Genomic DNA, 25,268 nt, shown 5'->3' on the forward strand with positions numbered 1-25,268 from the left:
TTTGTAGACATTTTAATGATGGCCGTCCTAACCGGTACGAGGTGCTATCTCATTAAGTAGTTCTGTTTGCATTTCTCTAGTAACTAGTGATGTGGAGCGTCTTTTCATGCACCCACTTGGCCCACCTCTTTTTGCAAACGGGGATCTTGGGGCTCAGAGAAATAGAGCGATGTGCCCAGAGTCATAGTGGAAAGTATCAGAATCTGGATTTAAATCTGGGTCTGTGCTCCTTCTGCTGGTGGAGTTGGGGAGATGGGGGCTGTTTAATCCCCCGTTAGGAGCGTGACCTGAGAAAGCTCTGAAACCTTCCTGAGCCAACCCTCCCTGATGCACAAAACAGGGGTGTAACGCGGCCCACCTCTGGGGTCAGTGTGGACTCATCGCCTGGCCTGGAGCAGGCACTTGGCCTGCAGTCACTGCTCTGGGGTCAGTGTGGGCACGGCGCCTGGTCTGGAGCAGGCATTTGGCCTCCAGTCACTGCTCTGGGGTCAGTGTGGACTCGGCGCTTGGCCTGGAGCAGGCACTTGGCCTGCATCACTGCTCTGAGGCCACCGTGCTCCTTCCCTTCCCTCCAGGCCCTGGAGAGAGGCTGCACAAGCTCCGGAGAGGCCCTGAACCCTGCCAGGGCTGGTCCAGCCCGGGAGAGGGAAGCTCCGCTTTCTGAAAGCCATAGCTGCATTTGAATTAAACAGATACCTGGATGGTCTATGAAGCTGAAGCCACTCTTTTCTTGTTGTGTGATTTTTAAACGTCACCCAAGCTTTATGCAATTCTTCCCATAGAATAACCCTGGGAGGTGTGTAATGATGACAACTGATTTTTGTTTTCCTGCAGGAGAATCAGCTCCAGGGGGACTGCTTCTGATGGGATGAAGACTCTGACTGGCCTTGCCAGCACCCCAGCAGGCAGTTGTCTGAACTATCACACAGGGAGGACATTGAGTACTTGGGACAAGACCTTAATTTGAATATATTTTGAAGCCAAGAACTGTGAGACATGTAGAAGTTCTATCTGCATGTACCTGGATACATAGATGAGTCAGAGAAGCGGTTTGAGGATCATCTGCTGCTGCGAATGATTCATGTGTCAAAAAAGATCACTGAGACCTGAGGGGGTGTAACTGACCACAACCCTGCAGCCTGGGCTGTCAAGCTCGCTGGTTCCCCCATAGACCTCTGCCCGCTGGTAAGCATCTTGAAAATCAAGTGATGACTATTTATAATGATTGTCTGCTTACTGACTTAGAGGCTGCTAAAGCCAAAGAGGACTGTTTAAAAAAATGGAGTGCCCTTTGACCTCCTAGCCCAGTGCTAGAGTGACCATTGCAATGAGCATTAGCTGCAGGCCTTCTTTGTAAATGTCTGACTGGCCAGGACTGGATTTTCCATTTGATCCCCCCAACACGTGGGGACATCTCACTTTTCAGCCTTTGTTTCGGCAGTCAGAGTTGAGTTTTGGTCTGATATGTGACCAGTCTTGGTTGTCATTTGTGTGCAATTGGATTCATAATTCATATCGTGCATAAAAGGACAAAGCAGAAAGGGGACAAGGGGCTTATCTCATGTGAAACCCTCTTTTTAAAGAAGAAGAAAGGGGCTTGAAGAGGGAAAGTGGCTTCTTCAAGCCACCCAGCCATTGACTGACAAAGCTGGGACCAGAGCCCATATCTGCTGACCCCTGCAGTGACCCTCTTCCCCCACATCACTCTGTTTCCTTCTTATTTGGACAGACAGGATCTTCTATGAAGATGCTGGGAAGGAAACCCACTTTTACAAGAACACTATTTCCTAGGAGTTGTCTTAGACGGTTGGTCTACCTTGGCTCATTTTATTCTCACAGTGCATCTGCCAGAGAGCCTTCTGCATGAAGCCACTGTTACAGGAATGAGAGGTTAACCCACTGGTCTGTAAGACCACAAAGCCCAGGCCCTTTCTTCCAGGCTCTGGCCAAAGGTCTCTCCTTCCTTTCTCTTCTTCCTCCCTCAGCCTCTCACACACTCTGAAGCAGGCTCTAATGGCCTAACATGGGAGGTTTTAAGCAGTATAAGGTTTCCTTGGGTTACAGGTGAGTCATGAGTGGACTGCATCTTATCAGCAAGTCTGAACACAACAGATGTTTCAAAGGGACCAAGCAAGACTCCTTTGGGAAGTAAGGATGTGGTTTTGCAGGTGGTGGTTTTCTATTGTGTCCCCTGGACAAGAAGCAGGGGCATCTGGCCTCCAAGCCAGGTTCTCTTGGCACAACTTTCCAGAAGGAGCAGGAAATGAGACGTGCCCTGAGACACAGGCCTGGGTGTCCCCTGTGCACATTGCACTCAAGTGACAGGTAGTTGATGCCATTTTTTGGTCTTTATTATATTTCAGACCATAGAACCTCTTGGTAGCATCCAATCCATGCTTGGCTGCCTACACCTGGAATCAACCTGGTTTCCTCTCCGGAAAAGTGCCCCACGCCTCAGCTGGTCTCATGAACACTCTGCCAGGCTGTCGAGCTCTTGGTGTAGGAATGCTTTTAAAACAAGGACTGTGACTTTTATTTCATGGATCCTCCCCCTCAAGTATCCAATCCAGGGCTTTTAATGCAGTAAGTAAATATTTTTGTACTTAACATTGGAATAGTGGAGGGGAAGGAAGACTGGATTTTCACCTTCCAAGGGTTCAGGTTACACCCCAAAGGAATCACATTTTTTAAAGGATCTGGCAACACACATTAAAATACTGCTACTTTTGAGAAACTATCCTGTGGAAATGAAATGGCTGTTCATAGGGGTGTGTGTAAAAGACCATTTATTGCAAAATTGCTTAGAGTGACAAGAAAAATCAGAATGACTTGAAAATCCATCAGTAGGGTGCTGGTTGACAAAAGCATGGTTTATCCACATAGTGAGACATTTTGCATATTTTAAAAATAATAACTTGGATTTACATGTAATAACCTGGAAAGGAGTCTCTAAGGTAATACTATAGTGCTTAACAAAGAGATCAAGTTGCTGAGTGATGTATGTTATTCCACTTCTGTACAACACAGTGATGGTCCCTGACTTGGCAGAGTTTTGATTTATGATTTTACAACCTAACCATGGTACGAAAGCGATGCGTGTTCAATAGGAACCATACTCTAAAGGTTGAATTTCAATCTTTTCCTGGCCTAGGGACATGCACTCCAATAGAGTCTTGTGATGCTGGGCTGTGGCAGTGACCACATCTCCTGGTCGGCGCTGCAATTGTGGTAAACAACCGGTGCACTTAGAACCATTCTGTACTCAGATATCCATTCTGTTTTTCTGCTTTCAGTATATTACATGTGGGGAGGTGGGGTGTTACCAAATGGACTTTGTGTGAGATGATCTTGCCCAGCTCTAGGCTGTTGTAAGTGTTCTGAGCACGTTTAAGGCAGGCAGGGCTAACTGCCTGTGATGTTCAGGAAGGTAAGTGCATTTTCAACTCATGATGTTTTCCATCTGGGATGGGTTCATCAGGAGGCAATCCCCACTATAAGTCAAGGAAGATCTGTTCATACATTTGCATGAGAAACAAAGGCAGGATATACAGAAACATGCTAGTACCACCATAGAGGGATAACATTTAAAATTTTTAAAAATCTAGCAGAGTTTATATTAAAGAGAAAAATGCTTTAGGAAGGAAAGAGATAGATGGGGGCAGTTAACTGGTCCAGAAAGAAAACAGGTGGGACCAAGCCCAGCTTTCTTTGTCACCTCAGCTCACTGTGCACCTCCAGGCAGGACCATCCCTAAAACTCAAGATGAGCCCTGCACTGGGGTAGGTCACAGAAATATCCCGAGAAATATCAGTACTTGATGTTTTTGGGAGGGGGGCAAGGCTGCAAAACTTCCCACCCATAAAAGTTTTGGAAGCACACAGGAACGTTAGTATCTAGATAAAGAATGTATCCCCAGCCTTACCTGAATGGAAGCTACTATGCTTCTAGTCCAGGCCCTAAAGCCTCCAGGGTCTCCTGTCTACATCAGCGATTAGTTCTTGCAGGGCCTCCCTGGCAATAAGCCATTGGTTATAGCTGTATTGAACCTATAAGAACCAATCCATATGACCTCTGATAGTACCTCTGAATCCATAACCATCTCCCCCTGAGAGATAGGTCGTCAGGGTAGGGCTGTGTCTTTTCATCTTCTGGTCCAGAACACCCAGCACAGTGCTTGGCTTAGCCTAGCTGCTATAGAAGGGCTAATGGAAGAAAACGTGTGCTGAGTTCTGGCACCAGATAGATGGAATTGACTTCTAGCTGGCTTTGGGGGACCCAGGAGAGATTTTCCAGAAGAAGATGAACCTTTATGAAAGACTTGAGAAAGAGGAAAGGAATGGAGTGTATAGCTTCCACCAAGAAGAAGAAGCTGATTTTTAGAAATTTTAGACAGCATTTTAGAAAGACTATTTTAGTATCTCTACGGGCTCTGCTACTGTATTCCTCTTATGCTTCCTCCAGAGAAGTTTGGGTTCCATTGTAGGCCACTGAGAAAATGTGTGGGTGTTTTTTGAGTCCTACTCACCTTGGGAGGGCTTCCCTGAGAGCTCAGTTGGTAAAGAATCCGCCTGCAATGCAGGAGACCCTGGTTCAATTCCTGGGTCGGGAAGATGCACTGGAGAAGGGATAGGCTACCCACTCCAGTATTCTTGGGCTTCCCTTGTGGCTCAGCTGGTAAAGAATCCACATGCAATGAGGGAGACCTGGGTTTGATCCTGGGGTTGGGAAGATCCCCTGGAGAAGGGAAAGGCTGTCCACTCTGGTATTCTGGCCTGCAGAATTCCATGGACTATATAGACCATGGGGTCACAAAGAGTCAGACACGGCTGAGCGACTTTCACTTTTCACCTTGGGAGAAATGTAGGTAATAATAGCCTGGGGTTTAGCTTCTTAGGGGCTTTAACCACCAAGGAGTAAGCTCTGAAGAACTACCAAGAAAACACCTCCCAAATATAGTTAAAATAAATAGTCAAGTCAAACAGGATCATATCCAGCACAAGACCACAATGAATTGATTTAATCAGACATTATCAGAGCAAAGAAGAAATAACATTCCAGTTTTAATTGCAAGGGAAAATAAAAAAGGGAAGAAATTCAAATTGCCTTGCAGGCATTGGTGGCACTCTTCAAGTTGTTTGGGGGAAAATAGTTTAAGAAATAATTTGGATTGGGGAGAATTAGGACTGTGGAGGCTTTCGTGCAGGAGAACTCCCCAGGTGAGGGGCTGTGTGAAGGCTCAGCCAGGTAGCTGGCTGCTGCAGCCTTGGCTTGGCACCCACCTCCCAGAAGACACTTAAGAACACTGCTGGGTTTGCTGCTGGGAGGTGGTGATGGATAACGACTGTGGCCTGATTCCTGAGGCGCCATGGATTCACTGCAGCGTGTCTCAGCCATATGTGAGCCCTGGCCACGTGTGAGTTCCCCCGAGGAGGAGGAGTGGCGGGGGGAGCGGGAGCCATGTGACACATCTTATACATCCCCTCTTATTGCAGCAACCACATTTGAACAAGCTGGCATCTGGGTTTCCCTAAACAGTATGTGTGCAGGCCAGAGAAACTGTACCCTGAGCCCAGGTGCTGGGTTTTGGGAGGCAGCAGAGGAAGGGTTGGCTTGCTTCTGAAGAACATCTACTACACACAGTCTTTATCCTACGGGGGTGGGGCTTGGAGGAGACGATGATGGGATGGATGGAACATCAGAGGCATTGCTCAGCCTTCCAGGGATTGCAGCTCTGCTACTACATCTATGCCAAATAATGAGTCCAACTGAACCCTTCTAGTGACAGGCGATTTGGCTTTTCTGTGGCATCTCATAAAGAAGGATTGTTGTTGTTTGGTTGCTAAGTCATGTCTGTCTCTTTATGACCCTATGAACTGCAGCACGCCAGGCCTCCCTGTCCCCCACTATCTCCCAGAGATATAACTACCTCAACCCATCTATCTGGGGTGGCCCTGCATGGCCTGGCTCATAGCTTCATTGAGTTATGCAAGCCCCTTTGCCATGACAAGGCAGTGATCTATGAAGGGGTAAGGCAGGATAACTTGTCCAATTACAGCATAGTCCTCCCCAAGGGTCTTGCAAAAACCTCTGCATACTCAGCCAACCCACAGCACAGCTTTACTCTCTCAAGGACCTCTGTTAGGGATGGACTTTTGATAATGTGGGGCTTCTTACAGCTTGGGATGGGTCTTCTCTGTGACTTAGGGATTTTTCCTAAAATGGGTCTTTTTATCTCTAAATAGCCAACTGTCCTCAAACATGACTACCTGTTAGACTCATCTGGGGACTTAAAAAAAAAGATCCAGGTACTAGTTTCTTCCTCACTTAGTCCTACTTTCTGGGGGTAGAACCAGAGCATGGTGTTTCTAAAACTCTCTGGATGATTCTCAGCAAGGTTGGGACACACTCCCCTGTCCCTGGAACCCCGGGTGACCTCTGGAAGATCATGCTGGTATCCTGGATTTGCAAGCCCACTCCACCAGGTGGGCAGTTCTCTGTTTTTGTGTCATCTGTTATGATGTGGAGACAGCGACAATGTATCAACTTCACAGAGAGTTGTTGAAAGAACTTCATGAGGTCTGGGAGAGTCTCCAGCACGTGAGAAGGGCTTGATTGAGTCAAACTCAGAGCCCCCCCAGCTCAGGGTCTTGGAAATGTGAGTGTAGTGTCCATGTTCTTACCATGAGCCAGGCATGTTCTAAGCATTTTACTTGTACTATTCAATCCATTTTGTTGCATTGAAGACCTGGTGTAAGAAAAATGACAACAGCAAAATTAGTCTTTGGGATCTCTTTACCAGGTAGGACTTAACTGTACAGACCACACGTTTAACTCACACCCTAGAGAGCTCCCTTGTACCCCTGGTCATAGGCCTTCTTGCCTCCCACCAGAGTCCTTTCCAAAGAAAGCTCTTCTACAAAAGTTCTGTATATTTCAAAACATCCAAGGTGAATAAGGGCTTCCCAGTTGGCTCAGTGATAAAGAATCCGCAGGAGATGTGGGCTTGATCCCTGGGTTGAGAAGATCCCCTGGAAGAGGAAATGGCAACCCATTCAGTATTCTTGCCTGGGAAATTCCAAGGACAGAGTCGTTGGAGTTGCAGAGAGTCAGATACAACTTAGCGACTGAACACATGCACGTGCATCCAAGGTGATTAAGACCTCCTCAATGGTCATTCCAGTGTCTTTCCCTATTGCTAAAGCCTGGTGCCTACTCATGAGTTAGGTATAAAAGTGCTGCCCAGTAAGTGCTTGGTGGAATGACTACATTAATCCTGCAAAGGAGTATGCTGACATACTTGTGCAAAAGATATGGAGAAATACCAAAATCCTTGTGAACAGTGGGGATGGTGAGAGAAATGGTACCACAAAATGCCTACTGTGTATTGGGCACTTTAAATACATTATGACTTTTCACAACTCCAGGAGATGTGTTCAGGTCATCTTTTGCTGTGTAGCAATTTACCCCCAAATTTAGTCTTTTAAAGTAGCAATTAATGAGGTGGGAGCATAGAAGGGGCCACTGCTCTCTGCTCCAAGGTGGCTCCGCAGAGGACAGGAGCATCCACCTTCAGACAGCCCAGTCTGGTCCTCCAGGCACTCTGGAGCCACCCTGGTGGCCTCGGCAGCTGAGGCACCACCCCAGGCTGGCTCGGGGTTGGATACATTGGACTAGGACACTCTTTGCCATGAGAATACAGCTCTCCCATCTCAGCCTCTCTGCTCCCCATTCTGAGGGGAGCTGTGCCTGGGGAGAAGCCAAGCGAGAGATTTCAACAGAGAACGGAGGAAACACACCCACTGAGGTTCTCATAGCAACATAATCACGCACAGGCAGCAGCCTATTTTGGTGGGAGCTTGTCTGAACCTCTCTCCCCGCCCCGGTTAGTCACAGAATGGATTCCCTGCACAGGCTGCAGCAGTGTGGGGTGGCATGGCGTGGGGTGAGGGGAGAATGCTGGACTGGAAGCCAGGGGCTGGAAAGCTCATCTCAGATTCTCCATCAGCGAGATGAAGGATCACAAGGTCCTTGCCCGAAAAAACGACAGGATGGGACTGAAGGAGTGGGAAGATCCTTTCTGGTTTCCGTTTATCTTACAAGTGCTGAGCCTCTACCAGCGGAAGATCATATGTCTCAAGATCTTCTGTCTCTGAGAAAGATGCTTAGAGAAAACAGGGTTCCAGAGGGTAAAGGTCATTCTTTAAATTCAGCTCATTTATCCCACCCCCACCCCCAACCTTTGGCACATTGGCAGTATGTGAAAGGGGAGGAGAATGACCAAGTGTCACCAAAGACTCTGGTCACTCACCCAGGTCTGTGGTCTGAGAAAGGGTTAAGGAAGTTAAGGTCATTCATTTAAATTTACTCCTTAAGTAAACACTCACACACACACACACAGTCACCAGGAGCTCAAACGTGTTGCTCACTCTCCATCCTCTCCCTCCTGCACTTACTGCAAGGCATCCTCTTTCCCCCCAGGACCAGGTGATGGAAACCTCTTTAGTTTCTGGCCCATTTCTTCAATGGATGCTGGGGTTAGTTGAGGACAATCAGGCTCACGCCTCCCAGCTGTCAAAGGTGATGTTAAAAAAACACCCGGGCATGCATGCAGGACTGCTCTCCCTGGGCCAGCGTGGGGGTGAAGTGTAGAGCACCAGGAGGACAAAGGAGCCCCTTTTGGGTCCCTGCCCTTGACTTGTGAAGTGAAAGCTTTAAAAGTGCAGCTGTCTTTGAAGGAGTCAGCCCCAAGTTGGCCTGTTGGAATGGGAGACACAGAATGCCCCCCCCCCCCAGCCCGGCTCTGTTTCCCACCAGCCTGACAGATGGCCACTAAGAGAAAAAGAAGCTCTCAAAGTGAAGACAGGAATGCATTGTATAAAAATTCACACCCCCTGCTACCGCCCAAACTCCCTTAAAAAAGGATCAAGAGAATCCTAATGGGTACGTGACATCCTCCTTCTCTCCCATAAAAGGGACTTCAAAATCTGGTGATGCTGGGGGAGGGGTGAGGAGGGAGAAGAGAGATGTGTGGGCAGGGGACTGCCAGGGAAGACTGGGGTTGGGGGAGGGGGAGGTCGGCTGCAGGTCACCCACTTGACTTCCTCCCACCCTCTTTTCCAAGCCACTTCTGGCTGAACCTTCGCCCCACCTTCCCAGCGAGGCTAGGGGCCCCAAGCCCTAGGAGAGGCAGAGTGGGAGAAAAAAAGGATGGTGATGCCACACTTGGCCCTAGAGTTGAAGGAGTTAAGGACCCTCCCTCATCCAGACAGCCACCCCTTTGCTCCCCAAACCCCAAACGCCAAGGAAGCATCCAGGATTTGGCAGCGGAGCAGGAGAGGGGGTGGGATGGGGTGGGGTGGGGGTGAGGCGACCGTGGCCCAGCCTTGCCCAGCACCGGTCCTGGGGGGCGGGGAGGACGCACACCGGGGCTGAGGACCTGCCAGCGCCCAGCTCCGGCGCGCCTGCCTTCCCCGAGCCTCGAGCGCGGCCCAGCCGCGTCCGCGCAGCCCTTGCTCCCCTCCACCCCACCCCCTGCAAGTTGTCTACGGCGACGGGCAGCGGAGGCGGCCCAGAGACCCCCGGAGCCCGGGCGAGGGGGCGGCCCCGGGGCGCGGGAGCCCTCGGTCTGCGCCCAGCCACCGCCCGCCCGGCCCAGCCTCCTCCCCGCCCCCACTCACCGGCTCAGCCCCCGGGAGGGACGCGCAGGGAGCGTGTGGCTTCGCCCGCCGATCGGCAGAAGTTGAGAGGAGTTGCCGGCTGCCTCGGCCGGCCGGACTTTGCGAGCAGAGCAGCGGGCGAGGCGCCGCCGCCGCGGAGCCTTCGGGGGCTGCCTCCCGCCTGCCGGGCCCGCAGCGCGGCCGGAGAGGGGCGGGGAGGGGGTCGCGGGCGCCTGAGCCGCTCGGATCTGTGCGAGGGACTGGACCCCGAGGAGAATAAAACAAAGTGGACTCGGCAGGGAAGACCCTACCGCCGTTGATGGTACCGGCCGACGCTCCGGCAGAGGGGCTGGGTTGGGCTTTTTTTTTTTTTCCCTCCCATTCTCTCTCTTTCTCTCTCTCTTTTAAAGCGACACCCGCTCTCTCTTTCTCCCATCACTGTGCCACCAAACCCTCGCTGGCTCTTATGGGCATGAAACATTCCTCCCGCTGCTTGCTCCTAAGGAGGAAGATGGCGGAGAACGCGGCCGAAAGCACCGAGGTAAGGAGGCCAGAGGCCGGCCCGGCCACCCCGCGGCCGCCGGGCCACCCCGCGGCCGCCCAGACCCCCGCGCGCGCCGCGCCGCTCCCGGTGCCAAACTTTCTCAGCTCCATCCCGCTTGCTCCAGCCGGCCGCTTGCGCGTCTGTGTGTGTGTGCGTGGTGTGTGTGTGTGTGCTGGGTGGGGGAAAGACGGTGCCTGTCTCTGGACCCCTCCCTCTTGAAAAATGCAAAAGAGTCGCTCTTACCCCATCTCCCTCTCCTGCCACCCGCTGCTCGCTCGCGCCCGCCCCCACCCCCCAACCCCGAGTCCCAAGCCCTGGGCGGCCGCGCTCCCCTGCCCTCTCCTCTGGGTTCCGTTAGGGCTCCAGAGTGGCGGACCGTGCCGAGCCGGGATGGGCGACCCAGGGACCAGGTCGTTTCCCTGCAGGGCCTGGACCGTCCCTCCGGGCCGTCACCCTTCAAGCTCGCGCTTTTGGTCCCCGCGGTACCGCGGAGAGCTTTGGGCCTCGGGGGTGCCGAGCCGCGCCGGGGTGGGGCAGGGGAACCGCCGACAGACCTTGGCGCCCAGACCCGGGCGGGGGAGAGGTCCGCAACCCGGGACCTACGAGCCACCTCGGGGGGCACTAACCCGGGGAGGGAGCTCGGGCCGCCGCCACCTTCAGGACCGCGGACAGCGCCCGCGCCTGCCGCAGCCGAGCCCGCGCGCGCGGTGGGGGCTGCGCGCCGCGCCGCAGCAGCTTGGAGGAGGAGGTCGTGGGAGCTCCGCAAATTGCGCTCTGGCCCCCCGCCTCCGGCAACCCGGCAGCTGCCCTTTCTCGACTCTCGAGTTGGCTCGGAGCCGCCAAGAGCCCAGCGTCCCGAGACCGACCAAAGGCTGGGTTTCCTGCCCTCGCTCTGACTCTGCTGTCATGACCCCTGGCTCAGCCCGTAGGCTCCGGGCACCTGTAGTCACGCAGGGGATCCGCGTGGGCAGCCCCCTTACCTTCCTGGAGGAACGGTGCGACGGGGCGGGGGCGGAGTGGGGTGTGTGTGTGTGTGTGTGTGTGAAGATCATCCCTTACTCGGTGGCAGGAAAAAGACAGAGAACAAACTCCCGGGCTCTATTAATAGCCGGGTGTCTGGTGGGGCTGCCGTGCCTTTCACAGATGGTTGCCCATATGCAGCGTGGGGCGGGGACGGAGGTGTGGCGCGCGGGGATTGTCCCTCCGTCCGTGGGATGCCCAAAGCGGCAGAGACCCTTCCCAACCGTCTTCCCTCCAGGTCTGAACTGCAGCTAACCCTCTACCCCACCGCGGAGGCAGCAAAGCTTTTATAAACCCTCGTTCTCCGAGAAACTAGAAGCAGCACGCATTCTGTCGATTTCGAAACAAAAAATGCTCCGGGGGAGAGCAGTAAGGCGTCCAGGAGCTACAGTGTCTCCTTGAGTTAGGGCGAAGCCAGAGCGTGCGGGGCCCCTCCTGGTCCCCCACCGGCGAGTGGGCATTTAGGATGCTATGTAGCGCGACGCAGAGAGCTCGCCTGTACTGAACCCCTCGCCCTCCTCGCTGCGATCGCCCACCCGCAGAAGTGGTTTCTAAAAATAGCTCCGAGTCAAGGCCGCACTTCTGTAATCCGTTGGCCCAGCGGGCACGTAGCAGTCCCTGCAGCCATGTGGCTGGACCGCGGGCAGCAAGGAACAGCTTTTCCCGGCCCACAGCCAAAAAAAAAAAAAAAAGTTTTCACGGGTCTCTGGCCCCCGCACTCTTGTTGTTGTTGCCCGCGGGGTGCGGGCACAGACCCCGGCCAGCGTCCGCAGTGAGCTCTTGTGGTTAGTTCCCCACCTCGGCCAAGGTTCAAGGCGTCCGGAGCAGGCAGAGCGCCGCTTGTGCGCGCGCCAGGCTATTTTTACCTGCTTCCCCCGCAGCTCCAACGCTCCCCCTTCTCGGCGGTTGCACATGCCAGCTCTGCTCAAGGCATCAATGAAAACAGCAGTAGAGGCGGCCGAGCTCCTGCGAGGGGGAAAAAAAAAAAAAAAAACCCACGTCGCACGCCTGGCACACAGGGGGAGGGGCAGATCCGGCTGGGGCTCCAGGGGCGGGGAGTGAGTCTGGGGTTCAGTTCCTCGCAGCTTCCTGGAGAAAGGGAGGAATTCAGACTTGGGCCAACGTGCCCCGGTGGAGGCATCCAGGCAGCGTGACAATCGCTTGGTTTTCTTCCAGGAACTGCCTGTTTTTGGAATGAGCCAGGACTAGAGCAGTACTTCCAAAAGTGGGGTGCTGTGGGTTTGCCTGCATTTATGGTGAGAGAGAGGCAAGGATGCCTTGGGCTGTATGTGTGTGTGTCTATGGTGGTAGCTCTCCTTGTTCTCAATTCAGCATATCTTTATCAAATACTGACTCTGTGCCAGGAATAATTAGGTTCCCGAGACCCAAAGATAAAGACATGGGGCCGCTGCCCTCAAGGAACTCAGTTTGGTGGACAGGAGTGCCGGCTGATCCAGATCATTCGGTAGCACCTTTTCCTGACTTTTGTTGGTGTGGTTTGCAAGCACTTTATCTCATTTTATCCTCACCATAATCCTGTGAAATTGGAGAAGGTTAGAATTCATTGCTTAGCCCCATTTTACAGATGAGGATGCTGAGGCAGAGAGGTCCAGCAAATTCTAAATGTTACCTGACCGGCTAGGACAGCCTTGGAGCACAGACTGCCCCTACTTCTGGCTCGTTGCCCTTTGCCCTATACTACTACCTCAATTCTTTTTTCGACTGCACCATGCAGCATATGGATCTTAGTTCCCCAACCAGGGATAGAACCCACCCCCACCCCCCCCCAATGGAAGTATAGAGTCTTAACCACTGGACTACCAGGGAAGTCCCTACATGGCTACTTCTAAAACAATGTCATGTGTGGATGAGAGCAGGCAAGAGGATGGGGAGAGAGGATGTTTAGGAAGGAAGAGATGCTGTGTTGGGACAGGCAAGGAGGACAGGGAGCAAGTAATCACTCACAAGGTAAAGGTAGGGAGAACTATTCTAATCGTTATGCAGGAAGGAGAGTGGGGAATAAAACTATCTATGAGCAGAGCCTCCCTTGACTAGACAGGTTTGGAGCTGGGGCCCAGGGTATTCTGGGTGCAGCTTGGGGTGGGGGGGCATAGCCAACCTTGTTGCCACTTTCTCCAGCTCCCTCCCTCAGGGGCGCTTCTCCTCCTCAGCTGAGGGCATCAACCCCCAGGCATCCCCTCCTGGCAGCCTCTTCTCCCTCTCCCCTGCTCCACACGTGCCTTCAGAACCTCCTAGAGTGTCCATCAGAGTCTCTTTTCAGCCCACCGTGCTTGCGAGGCTGCCACCCTCACTCAGGCAGCAGGCACTTTCCCGTTGTCCTCTTCTCTAGTCCAGCCTCGTCATCACTGTTCGATGGGCTTTCAGAAGCACAGATCTGCTCAAGAGCAGACAGCGTTGTCAAAACTTACCATGTCGCCCTGTTCCCTTTAGGACACAGGATAAAGCTTGATGTCCTTAACCCTTCCATATCTGCCCCATGCAGTTCTCTGCAAACACCAACTTCATGCCTGAATGCTTTTGCACATCCTGGTTCCTCTACCTGGGCTGCTCTTTCCCCCTCTTTCTCTCTGGGGGTGGTGGGGGAATCTTCCTCAACCTGCAGGACTCAATACAAAGGTCACTTCCTCTGTGCAGCCTTCCATTTAAACGGATTTAAATAGCTCTTCCATGTATCCTGCATCCCTATGGAGATGGAGTGTTCCTCTCCTTCTTCTGTGCTCCTAATACCTATCTCTCACTTTCCCTGTTACAAGATAATTGCATTTTTATATATCTGTTTCTCCAATTGGATTGGAGAAGGAAATGGCAACCCATTCCGGTACTCTTGCCTGGAAAAATCCCATGGACGGAGGAGCGTGATAGGCTACAGTCCATGGGGTCGCAAAGAGTCAGACACGACGGGGCGACGTCACTTCCAGGTGGATAAAGAACTTTCGGGGTGTGGGGAGCAGGTCTACCCTGTTCTGACACTGGGCCTGATGCAGAGTAAATTAAAATCGTTGACAAATGTTGACTGATTCATAGGATTATGAACAAATTCGTGAGCCTTCTGGGTCTTAATCACTTTCTGCAAACTGGGCCTCCTATCTCCCACGTTTGTGCTTAGGTTCTTGTGGACTTGGAAAACACAAAATGAGAGGAGATTCTGGGAATTAAGGTGCTGCAAAGCTCCAAGCCAGGGTACATTTGGTTACCCGTGTTCCTACTTAATAGTTGGTAATGACTGACTCTTCCTATGGGGTGTTCGTCTGAATAGCAAATAAATGGATTAATCACAATGCCCAATTAGGAGCCGTGGGCGATGGTGGACGCTTTGGAGCTGCAGCTTGCTTTACCAGTTCTCGGTGAAAGCCTGATGCATTATTTATGGTGCCGACTTCCCCGACTGGGGTTTCAGCACCTCAAAGGGAAGCCTCCATGGGTGTGAAAACAGTTTTAGCAAAGGAGTCATTTTGGAGACTGGTTTTTGAATGTCATCTTGACTTACTGGTCCGAGGAGAGAGAGAATATTTATGGGTTGGGGCACTGGGGTTGGGGTACCAATGGGTGCTGCTCCTGTGAGTTACGGGGAGACTGGGGCTGAATTCTGATGTGGGGCCAGTTGGTGGTTTTGGCTGATGGATCCCTCTTCTCGGGGTTTCTCACTTAAGTGTGTGGTCCTATAACACAAAAGTGAGAGGATGAGGAGGAGGAAGAGGACAAGAGTTGGTAGGACCCAAGTCCACTTTTCTGGGATCCACATTGTGTCTCTTTCTAACTAGCATGGGGCTCTGGAGCCAGACTGCCTGGCTTTTACTCTGAACTCAGTAGATGTGTTGTTATGATGAACAAGGCGCCCCTAACCTCTCTGGGCCTCGTAAAGCTGTTGCAATGATTGAATGAATTAATTCATGCAAAGGGTTTAGAGCCTCGTGAGCTCCAGAGGCCTTCGCAATCACCGTCAAGCCGTCAGCTTTTAGGAGCCTCGCCGGGAAAGTGCCAACAGGATGGACTCACCCCTGCCCTCGTTTCTCCAGCTGAAATGGTCCCCAAAACCATGGTCTGCATGCATTTCTCCTCCCTCATCAAACACGGATTTTAGTCCTGAACTGAGCTCAGGAGAATTAAGAAGATACCCACGTTTGTTTTGTTTTGTTTTGTTTTCCTTCTGGGAAATTTGGCTCTTGGGAGAGTCCTCCATTGGCTTTTGGCTGTCAGAGAGGGTGAAACCACACTCCTGTCTCTGATTCAGGAGCGGTTTTCATTTCCTCCTCTGTGCTAACTGCGATGTGAAGTGATTATCACATTCCAGCGTAGAACATGCAAAAAATCTGTAAAAACAGCATTTACACCTTGGCTTCTCCTGTGCCAGCAGGGGAAGGATGGGCAGCGTTGCGAGATGTGAGCTGCCAAGGTAACTGGAAGTGGATGGTGGTGTTGTGTAAAGGGCAGGCATTGCTGTCCAGTCGTGCACAGGTTTGGCCAGAGGAGAGGAAGCTCGGGCAGCAAGGACCATCCTGAGCCCACTTCCTGCACCCACGATGCAGTTGGCCCCTTGGTTGCTAGTTACAGAGCTTCAGAGAAGGCAGCTTCCCCAAACTCCTTGTGCATTTTCAGTCAGGAAGTTCTTAGGTCTGAGCTCCACCTCTTCATTGCCATGGGAGTCACTTTGGTTTATTCTGTTCTAAAAGGAGATTAAAGACTGTCTGGTTGCCTTTGCATTTGGGGCTGCATGAGGGCTGTTACCCTCTCTACTAAACTCTGTTCTGAGTGATGCCAATCCCTTCCTCTGAAATTCTAGACTAGCCAGGAGAGGTGGGGTTGAGAAGATATACCCCTCCAGGGGTACCCAGATGGTTGGATGTTCCACACACCAAAAGGCTTTTCTATTTTGTTATTAGAAGTCCCTCAGGCATCACAACTTTCCCCAGATTTGTAACAGGTGACCCATAAGTAACAATCATTTTTTTTTTAACTCATTTTTATTTTTGACTGCACTGGGTCTTTGTTGCTCCAGGAGGGCTTTCTCTGGTTGCAGTGTGCGGGCTGCTCACTGCAGTGGCAGATGTGTGCGCAGCTCTAGAGCATGCCGGCTTCAGTAGTTGTGGCTCCTGGGCTCTGGACAGTGGGCTCAATAGTTGTGGAGCGCAGGCTTAGTAGCCTCATGGCATATGGAATTTTCCCGGACCAGGGATTGAACCCATGTCCCCTGCATTGGCAGGTGGATTCTTAACCACTGGATTGCCAGGGAAGTCTGTAAGGATTTCTTTTTAAAATGTAATTTTATACAAGAAAATAGCTCAACATATACATTTTCATAAAGTCATGGACTCTTAGAGCCGGATGGGAACTTTAAGTTATTTAAGAGGCGGGAAAACTTTTCCAACACCAGAGTTCCTCAGTGTTGGTGTCGATACCATATCTCCTCCTAAGTCAACACCATTCCCACCTTCTTTAGCCTCTGATTGATTGCTTTTTATATTTGGCACTAGTTTTCTGGTGTATGCTGATATGGAATACTAAAAACTAGTTGTTACCCTATGTAAGATCTAGGAATTGTGCATAATGAGATATCTCTCCCTTTCATATGACCCTCCAAATGCTTTGGCATCTATCGTCTCATGTAAGGGGTGCCATCCTGTATTACATTCGTGCATACCTAGGCTCCATCCTTACACCATACGTAACACAGCAAGTTACATCCTATTCCCATGGGGCAGATGAAGAAACCAAAGCACAGAAAGTTAGTGTGACTTGCCCAAGATCCCACGGGGAATAAGTGATGGAACCCAAACTCTGGTTTTCTAGCCACTGAGACCTGTGGTTTCTCCACCCTGTGGGGCTGTGAAGGCAGCAGGAGGACCAGAGTAGATACTCAAAACAAATATGAAGAGAAGAAATTAACTGGAGAAACCATGAATGGTGGATTGGGAAGAAGTCGAAGAAAAGTTGAAGAAAAGACTTTGCTCTCCTGCTTTCATGGTTCTCACTGCTGTGCCCTGGGGTGGTGGGGACCTGTGGCCAGGACAGTCCTTGTTCCGTGATGCCCCTGAGCCCAAAATCCTTGCCAGTGGGCCAGGAAAAGCTCTTGACTAACAAAGTATACATATTTGAGAGTTAGACCGAAGGCCATTGTCTGATCATCGTTAAATCTGAACGTTTATCCAGCTTCTTTCTTGGGATGAAGTGAATAGCAGAGACTTCAAGACAGGAACTTTTTTAAAAAATTTATCTTTGTAGCTTTATTTCATTGTTTTAGGCTCTTGCAACAAAATACCACAAACTGGTGGCTTCAACAACAGAAATTTATTGTCTCCCGGTTCCAGAGGCCAGATGTCCTGAAATCCAGGCGTCTGCAGGGTGGGGTTCCTGCCGGAGGTTCTTAGGGGGTTGTGTTTGCTGACTTCTTCTTCACTTCTGGTGGTTGTCAGCTGTGCGGTGGTTCGTAGATGCAGCACTACCTCTCTGCCTTCATCTCCACCTGGCCCTCTCCCTGTGTGTCTGTATCTCTTCTTCTAGGGACGCCAAGTCGTATTGAACCAGAGCCCACCTTGTCAGGTATGGCCTCGTCTTAACTCAATTGCATTGTTTACGAACAAGGTCAAATTCACAGGTCACAGGGGTTGTTGTTTAGTCGCTCAGTCATGTCCCACTCTCTGTGATCCTGTGGACTGTAGCCCCACCAGGCTTCTCTGTCCATGGGATTTCCCAGGCAGGAATACTGGAGTGGGTTGTCATTCCTTCTCCTGGGGATCGTCCATCTTCCCGACCCAGGGATTGAACCCTAGTCTCTTGCACGCCTCTTTACCACTGAGCCACCTGGGAAGCCCTGACAGTGGCTAGGGCTTCAGTACATCTTTTGGGGGGATGACTCAACCCATGACCTCAGCCAACACATCATAGGCCTGAGTAGAGAGTGACTTGCAGATGACAATGAACAGGGCTCAAAATACAAAATCAGTGGAGGTGGTCTCTCTTCTCCTGTCCACCCACTGTCCACCTCCCCCACCACCTCCCCAGCACCTTGGCCGGGCCCCCTTTCCTTGAGTAGCAGCAAAATTATAGCAAGAGCTGCCATGTTCATGTCTGTATTTTGTGCTGGACATGGTGTTCAGTGCTTCATATGTATTGCCTTGTTTAGTTTACACAAATTGCAAAACAACTCTTCTTATTCCTGTGTTGTAATTGAAGAAATGGAAACACAGTGGTTGGGTATCTTGACAAAACTCGTAGGGCCCTAAGTAGCAGAATGGAGTTGCTCCCGAGCCGGGGCTCTGCTATTGATGGGGGCCTCTCTCCCCTCTTTTACCCCATCCCAGCAGGAAGTTTGTCCTCACTTTTGCTCCACACTAGCTCTCACCGCCAGAGGGCTGGAAGGAACTGAGAGACATCCATGGGTGGAAGAGGGTGGAGCCTTCCAGCCTGTACCTGGCTCCCTGTGTTCAATCCACTGGTCCTCCCAGGAGTCTGGCTTAGCAGTAGTTCAGTCACTCAGTCATGTCTGACTCTTTGCAGCTCCATGGACTGCAGAAAGCCAGGCTTCCCTGTCCATGACCAATTCCTGGAGCCTGCTCAAATTCATGTCCATAGAGGCAGTAATGCCATCCAACCATCTCATCCTCTGTCATCCTCTTCTCCTGTAGCCAGAGACTTATTGTGGTGGTAGCATCGTGAGCCCACTGCCAGCTTCCATGAAGGGCTGTTCTGGAGGACTGGAGGGGTGAAGACTTTGTGGGCACCTTCCAAACAATTAAGCCACATGGGTCACTGGCTTTTGGGCCCGAGGCAGTTTTGTGTGGAGGTTCAGGGCACAGGCCCTGGGGTTCATGCCCGGGTGCAGACCTCGGCCTGGTTGGGCCCCAGGCATGCACGTTACACCATCACCTGTGCCCAGTTTAATCATCCATGATGTGGCGGTAGCACTTTTTCCCATGAAGCTGTTACGAGGATTAAACAAGTGACTTCACGTAAAGCTCACATTGGCACACAGGGGGATGCTCAAGACAAGCTCTGATTTATCATCCCGGCTTCTCCAGCGTTGTCTTGAAGGAACAGGGGGACACACAGATGAATAAAAGCTGTCTCCTGCTGATGTGACGGAATCACCAGTTCAAACATTCTCAAGAGGGATGGGGTCCTCCATGCCCCGCAGGCTGCCCTAGCTACCCCACTCCACATGCACACTTAATGCTGGGGTCCAGGGCTCTGGTGTCCGCAAGACCCAGAGCACAAAAACAAAATCTCATGGAGCTCCTAGAGATGGAGAGAAGGGGGGAGTGATGAGCACCCACTGCAGACCTCTCAGCCTCCTCTGGGACCCCCTCAAACCCTGCTCCTGGGATGAGAGCGACTCCTACTGGTCAGTGGCTTGATCGCGCTCCCCTCCCCACATTCCCGAGAGGGAAACTGAGGCCTGGCGGAAGGGGAGGGAGGACAGAGGTGTGGCCCAGTCTCCCTCCTCACGTCGGGTGTTAATTACCGATTTAAACACACTGCCCTCTTGTCCATGGGCCCAGGAGAGCGTATTCACCAGGGGTGAGGCTTGACCGTAAGGTGGTCCTGCCAGGAGCAGACCACTCTAATGGGAGCAGCGATTAGCAGACGCCTCCGTCAGGGCCTGACCTGCAGCTCTGTTGTGAAGGATCCTCTCTTGTTAGCTGGAGGGAGGGAAAGGGGTGGCCCTTCACGGCTGGGGCTGCCAGGAAATGAAAGGTTGCAATTCCCACAAGCTTGTGACATCCAAGGGCTTCATCGCCCCCTGACAGGCAGTTATGACAGCTGCTCTCCGAGGACACGCAATCAGAGGATCCCCAGAAAATGACTGCAGCCCATCACCAGCATAAATGGGCTCCTAATTAAGGGATGTTCTCTATTAATGCACATTAGTTCAACTCTCACCTTCAGGTACCGAGTGCGGAACTGATGAATATTTATTGAATGAATAAAGGAGATAAACCTGCGCGTCACATGTACACCAGCCAACTTCCTTCTCTTGGAAAGTCTCTCTGCTCCCCGCTTTCCAGAATGAAAGCTGCGGTCCCAGGATGCAGGTGGGGAGGGTTTTGGAGGCAGCCTCGACTTTGAGTCTCATCTTCATCCCTGCGGGATTAAAACCCACGTCACAGTCCACAAACAAGGATTAAATACGATCACAAGACAGAATAAAAGAAACTTGACACATGTTTTCTCCTTTCTCCCCCTGTTGTAACTCTGAGTTTATTTGCTCAGCTTTTGTTTTGCTTTTAGGGGAAGATTAACAGTTCAAAGCATGAAGCGTCCTTTCGGATTTCAGTGCAGAGTGGGTGTGAACCACGTCATCCAGGTAGCGGGGGCGGGTTATGGACCGACGTCTATAGAAGCACATGCTCCCGCGCTTACGAACTTATCGCTCGTGGTTTGTAGTTCATTGCAGGTAACACACATGAGGTACACACTTCACCACCGGCCTGGAGCTCTGAGAAAGAGTCAGGGAATGGTGACCCAGTGTGGTGGGGAGTGTTGTACGTGGGGCACAAGATTCCAGGGAGGAGACATCGTAGAGAGGGATGCGAGTGTCAGGGGCAGGGAGGTCCACAGTCCCGGCTTTGCAGCCAATGCACGACCTTTGTTACGGACCCCGGACGCTGTTTTCCTCAGGTCGGGGGTGGGTGGCCTTCCCGTCTTGCTCTACACGCCACCTCCAGACCCCCTCACGCCCTCTCTCCAACATGCTGGTGCTTCTCAGCTGCAGCCCAGACCTGGGCCCCAAGCTTGGACAATTCTGTCTGGCTACCCCCCGGACACACCCACCCCAGTGCCTCTCGGGGACCTCAGATTCACAGGGTCCCTCGGGAGCATCATCTCTTCCCACGTCTGCCCCCTCTTCCTGGTCCTCATCTTGGGGTGTGAAGTCACCCGAGGAACAAGCCTCCAGTCCCGTCTCCCCATTGATTCCGGTGATGCTGCGTCTCCTTGGCTTGTCCTCTGCCCTGACTTTGTCTTCCTCTTTCAGATGCCACTTTGGCCATCCTGGGCAAGTCGCCCTTCTCTTGTCTGAATCTCTGCATCTGCTCCTGGGTGCGCATCCCACCCCACCGTCAGCAGCCCCTGGCTTTGGTCTGTCCTCATAGCAGCATGAACCCACATTCTGAAGTGGCAGCCTGACTGCGCTACTCCCCTCCTCAAAAGCCTTCAGTGGCTTTTCCATTATCACTGCAGAAGGTCCCACCTCCTTGCCAGGACTTAAGACGACTCTGCAAGCTCATGCCCCAGAGCACTGTTCTCTGATGTCCTTCCCCTCTACTCCAGCTACGCTCACCTGCCTCCCTCCCCTCATCACCTTCCTTCATCACTCTTCCTTCAGATCTCACCTTAGATGCCACCTCTTCCAGGAAGCCTTCCCTGATTCCACTCCCTCATTTAAGTCAGACTTAGCTCTCCCCACTCTCCACCATGTGATACTACCCATGCATTCTTGGTCGCGGTGCGTAGCACTCTGTACTCATTGGCTGACTTCCTCACCGACAAGTCCACCATAAGCTTTGTGAAGGCAGGGGCTCCGTCTGTGCTGTTCACCATTGGATCCCAGCACCCAGCATAGGGGCTGATGCCTGTTAGAGGTTAGAAACCTTTTGTCCTATGAATGATCACTGTGACACGTACTTTTCCCACATGGACAGTGTTATATGGATGGTGGTGGTGGTTCAGTTGATAAGTTGCATCTGACTCTTGCAGCACCATGGACTGCAGGCTTCCAGGCTCTTCTGTCCAAGGGATTCTCTAGGCAAGAATACTGGAGTGGGTTGCCGTTTTCTTCTCCAGGGGATCTTCCAGACCCAGGGATCCAACTCAGATCTCCTGCATTGCAGGCAGATTCTTTACTGACTGAGCCACCAGGGAAGCCTGTTCTATGGATGCTGGTATTTAAATTATGGCCCCCTTCCTTTTACACTGGTTGGGACTGTCAGTCAGTCTCACGGCAACCCCTAAAGAGGAGGTCATAGTCATCATCCCCCCAACCCAAAGAAAGGTTGCAGGTAAGCTGCCCCAGAAAGATATTCACTGCCAAGCAGCAAAGGCAGGATTGCAGAGAGAAGGGGACAGTCGTGCAAACTGGGGAAGAGATTTTCAGATAAGCAAGTGTGTGCATACTCAGTCACTTGTCCTGTCTGATTCTGTGCAATCCCATGGACTGTAGCCCATCAGACTCCTTTGTCTGTGAAATTCTCTACACAAGAACACTGGAGTGGGTTGCCCTGCCCCTCCTCCAGGGGATCTCCCTGACCCAGGGATCGAACCTGCATCTTCCGCCTATCCTGCACTGCAGGCAGATTCTTTACCACTGAGCCACCTGGGAGGGCATATGTTTAATACCCTCCTGAACAGGCAAGGCTTAAGTCTCAGAAAGGGCTGGGGGAGGTCAGGGCTGTGCCTGGGTTGTGGGAATTCCCTGCACTTCTGCGGTGGGAGGAGGAGGCAGAGAGACCATGAAGTCCCCCCTGAAAAACCTCACTGGAAGCACTAGATTTGAAGGTTTGCATCAGTTCAGTTCAGTTCAGTTGCTCAGTCATGTCCGACTCTTTGCGACCCCGTGGACTGCAGCACAACAGGCCTCCCTATCCATCGCCAACACCCAGAGTTTACTCAAACTCATGTCCATTGAGTCGGTGATGCCACTGAGCCATCTCATCCTCTGTCGTCCCCTTCTCCTCCTGCCTTCAATCTTTCCCAGCACCAGGATCTTTTCAAATGAGTCAGCTCTTCGCATCAGATGGCCAAAGTATTGGAGTTTCAGCTTCAGCATCAGGTGGCCAATGTATTGGAGTTTCAACTTCAGCATCAGTCCTTCCAATGAAAATTCAGGACTGATTTCCTTTAGGGTGGACTGGTTCGATATCTTTGCAGTCCACGGGACTCTCAAGAGTCTTCTCCAACACCACAGTTTGCATCAGATGTTGGAAGTTTGCATCAGCCGGTTTATTTTTTCCCCACTGGGCCTGATGCTCATCATTGGCTGATGTGAGCAGCAGCTGTGGTGGCGAGTGGGTGACTGTGCCCAGACCAGGGGTCTGAACTGCCCTGAGGCTCTGGCTCCCAGCCCCAGCCTCTCGGGAGCCCCAGGCTCCGGCTTAAGGGCTGGCACTCTGCAGGGGAATGTGACTTCTTGTCCAGCTTCTCCTGAGTCTCCTTTACTCATGGTTGTCTTAGACTGACACTGTCACTTACTCTTCTATTTATAAAGTTAACAAGAAGATGCTCCCAACTCCAGGAGGGAAAGAAAGCCAAACCAGCAGACTGGGCTGCCAATACAGTCGGGCCCTGGGGTTCTATCCACAAGGGCAGCTCTGATGGTTTTACTGGAGGCTTCCCTGATGCTCAGCCAAGCCTGTGCCCACCTCCCTTGCTTCTTGTGGCTCTGCTTCAGCATCAGAGCCCAGAGCTCTGGCCCCACCCCACCTCTGGAAGGTACTGCGTGTGCCCTAGTCCAGGTAGTTGGGCTCCATCCTAAGCCCCAAGGAGGCTCAGCCCTAGCCTTCCTATATTTTTCCCTCTGTTTCCTCGGGTCCTAGGTGGGTACCAGGTAGCGTGGAAAGAGCCCAGAAGCCTGAGGCCCTGACTCTGGTGCCATCTGCCCTCTACCTCTCAGTCGCCCGTGTGAAAAATGCCCGAGTTGATCCTCATCTATCCCACCTGATGTGTGCGTGCTAAGTCGCTTCAGTCATGTCCAACTCTCTGCAACCCTGTGGGCTGTAGCCCACCAGGCTCCTCTGTCCGTGGGGATTCGGGGAACCCCTGAACTAGATGGAGACCAGATCTTGAGCACCTTTGGAAAGGCGGGGGCGTGTTTTATGCAAGTCATGAACCTTGCTGTGGTTCCCCCGCTGCCCCAGGTGCCTCCCAGGGCAACTTTGTATTCGTTTCCCCTTTACTGGGTTGTCAGCGGAGATGGAGACAGCTCATCGCCACGCTCCACGTGGCTCCCCTTCCAGACGTGCCCACGCGTGCTGGACTCGTGCTCTGAACACGAGAGATGTTTTCCCCTCTCGGTGGCAGGTGGCGCAGAAAGTGGAGGTTTGGGAGGAAGGGAAAAGGTGCCGCCAGTCTGGGCTTGGTGGGGAGCTGACCTCTCCTAGGGTCCTGACTTGAACAAAGGGCGATAGGGAGGTGTTTATCCAGGCTGGGGAGCAAACCTTCTGGAAACCTCTGCCTCCTCTTCTGCTCCCCGCCTGCTGGCTTAGCTGCCTCCCTTCCCCAGGCTGGGGCTTCTGCGCAGCTGAGAGCCAGGGCTATTTCTTTTTCAGGCAGGAGAGATGTGTTGCTGTTGTTGTTCATGTCTGACTCTTTGTGACCCAATAGACTGTAGCACAGAGTTTACTCTAACTCATGTCCATTGAGTCAGGGATGCCATCCAACCATCTCATCCTCTGTTGCCCCCTTCTCCTCCTGCCCTCAATTTTTCCCAGCATCAGGGTCTTTTCCAATGAATCAGCTCTTCGCATCAGGTGACCAAAGTATTGGAGCTTCAGCATCAGTCCTTCCAGTGAATATTCAGGGTCGATTTTCTTTAGAATTGACTGGTTTGATGTCCAAGGGACTCAAGAGTCTTCTCCAGCACCACAGTTCAAAATCATTAGTTCTTAGGAGCTCAGCCTTCTTTATGGTCCAACCCTCACATCTATACATGACTACTGGAAAAATCATAGCTTTGACTATACAGACCTTTGTCAACAAAGTGTTGTCTCTGCTTTTGAATATGCTGTCTAGGTTTGTCACAGTTTTTCTTCCAAGGAGAAATTGTCTTTTAATTTCATGGCTGCAGTCACTGTCCACAGTGATTTTGGAGCCCAAGAAAATAAAGTCTGAGAGATGTGAGGGGCTCACAGTTCAGGTGGCTTTGGGGGAGGCAGCCTCAGCTTCTTGGCTCTGGACTCTGCGGGCCTGGATCTTGGAGCGATTCCATTCTCGAGCAGCTGCGCCTTAACCCCCAGACACTTGATGCACCATGGGTCTAGCCTGTTGTGAACGAGTACGGGATGGAGGAGAAGAAAGAGAAGGTTTGAGTCTCCAGT

General features: G+C 51.9%; 1 protein-coding gene across 1 annotated transcript in view; it reads left to right on the plus strand.

Moving 5' to 3' along the window:
* Window positions 1-10,122: 10,122 nt before the first annotated feature.
* The window catches only part of PRMT8 (protein arginine methyltransferase 8), a 70,024-nt gene continuing 54,878 nt past the window's right edge, over window positions 10,123-25,268 (plus strand). Inside the window, exon 1 of the mRNA XM_061124060.1 lies at window positions 10,123-10,197. Coding sequence (XP_060980043.1) covers window positions 10,123-10,197 — 75 coding nt within the window. The remainder of the gene's footprint in view (window positions 10,198-25,268) is intronic.

The sequence above is a fragment of the Dama dama genome, chromosome 22, assembly GCF_033118175.1.
Source record: "Dama dama isolate Ldn47 chromosome 22, ASM3311817v1, whole genome shotgun sequence".
NCBI lineage: Eukaryota > Metazoa > Chordata > Mammalia > Artiodactyla > Cervidae > Dama > Dama dama.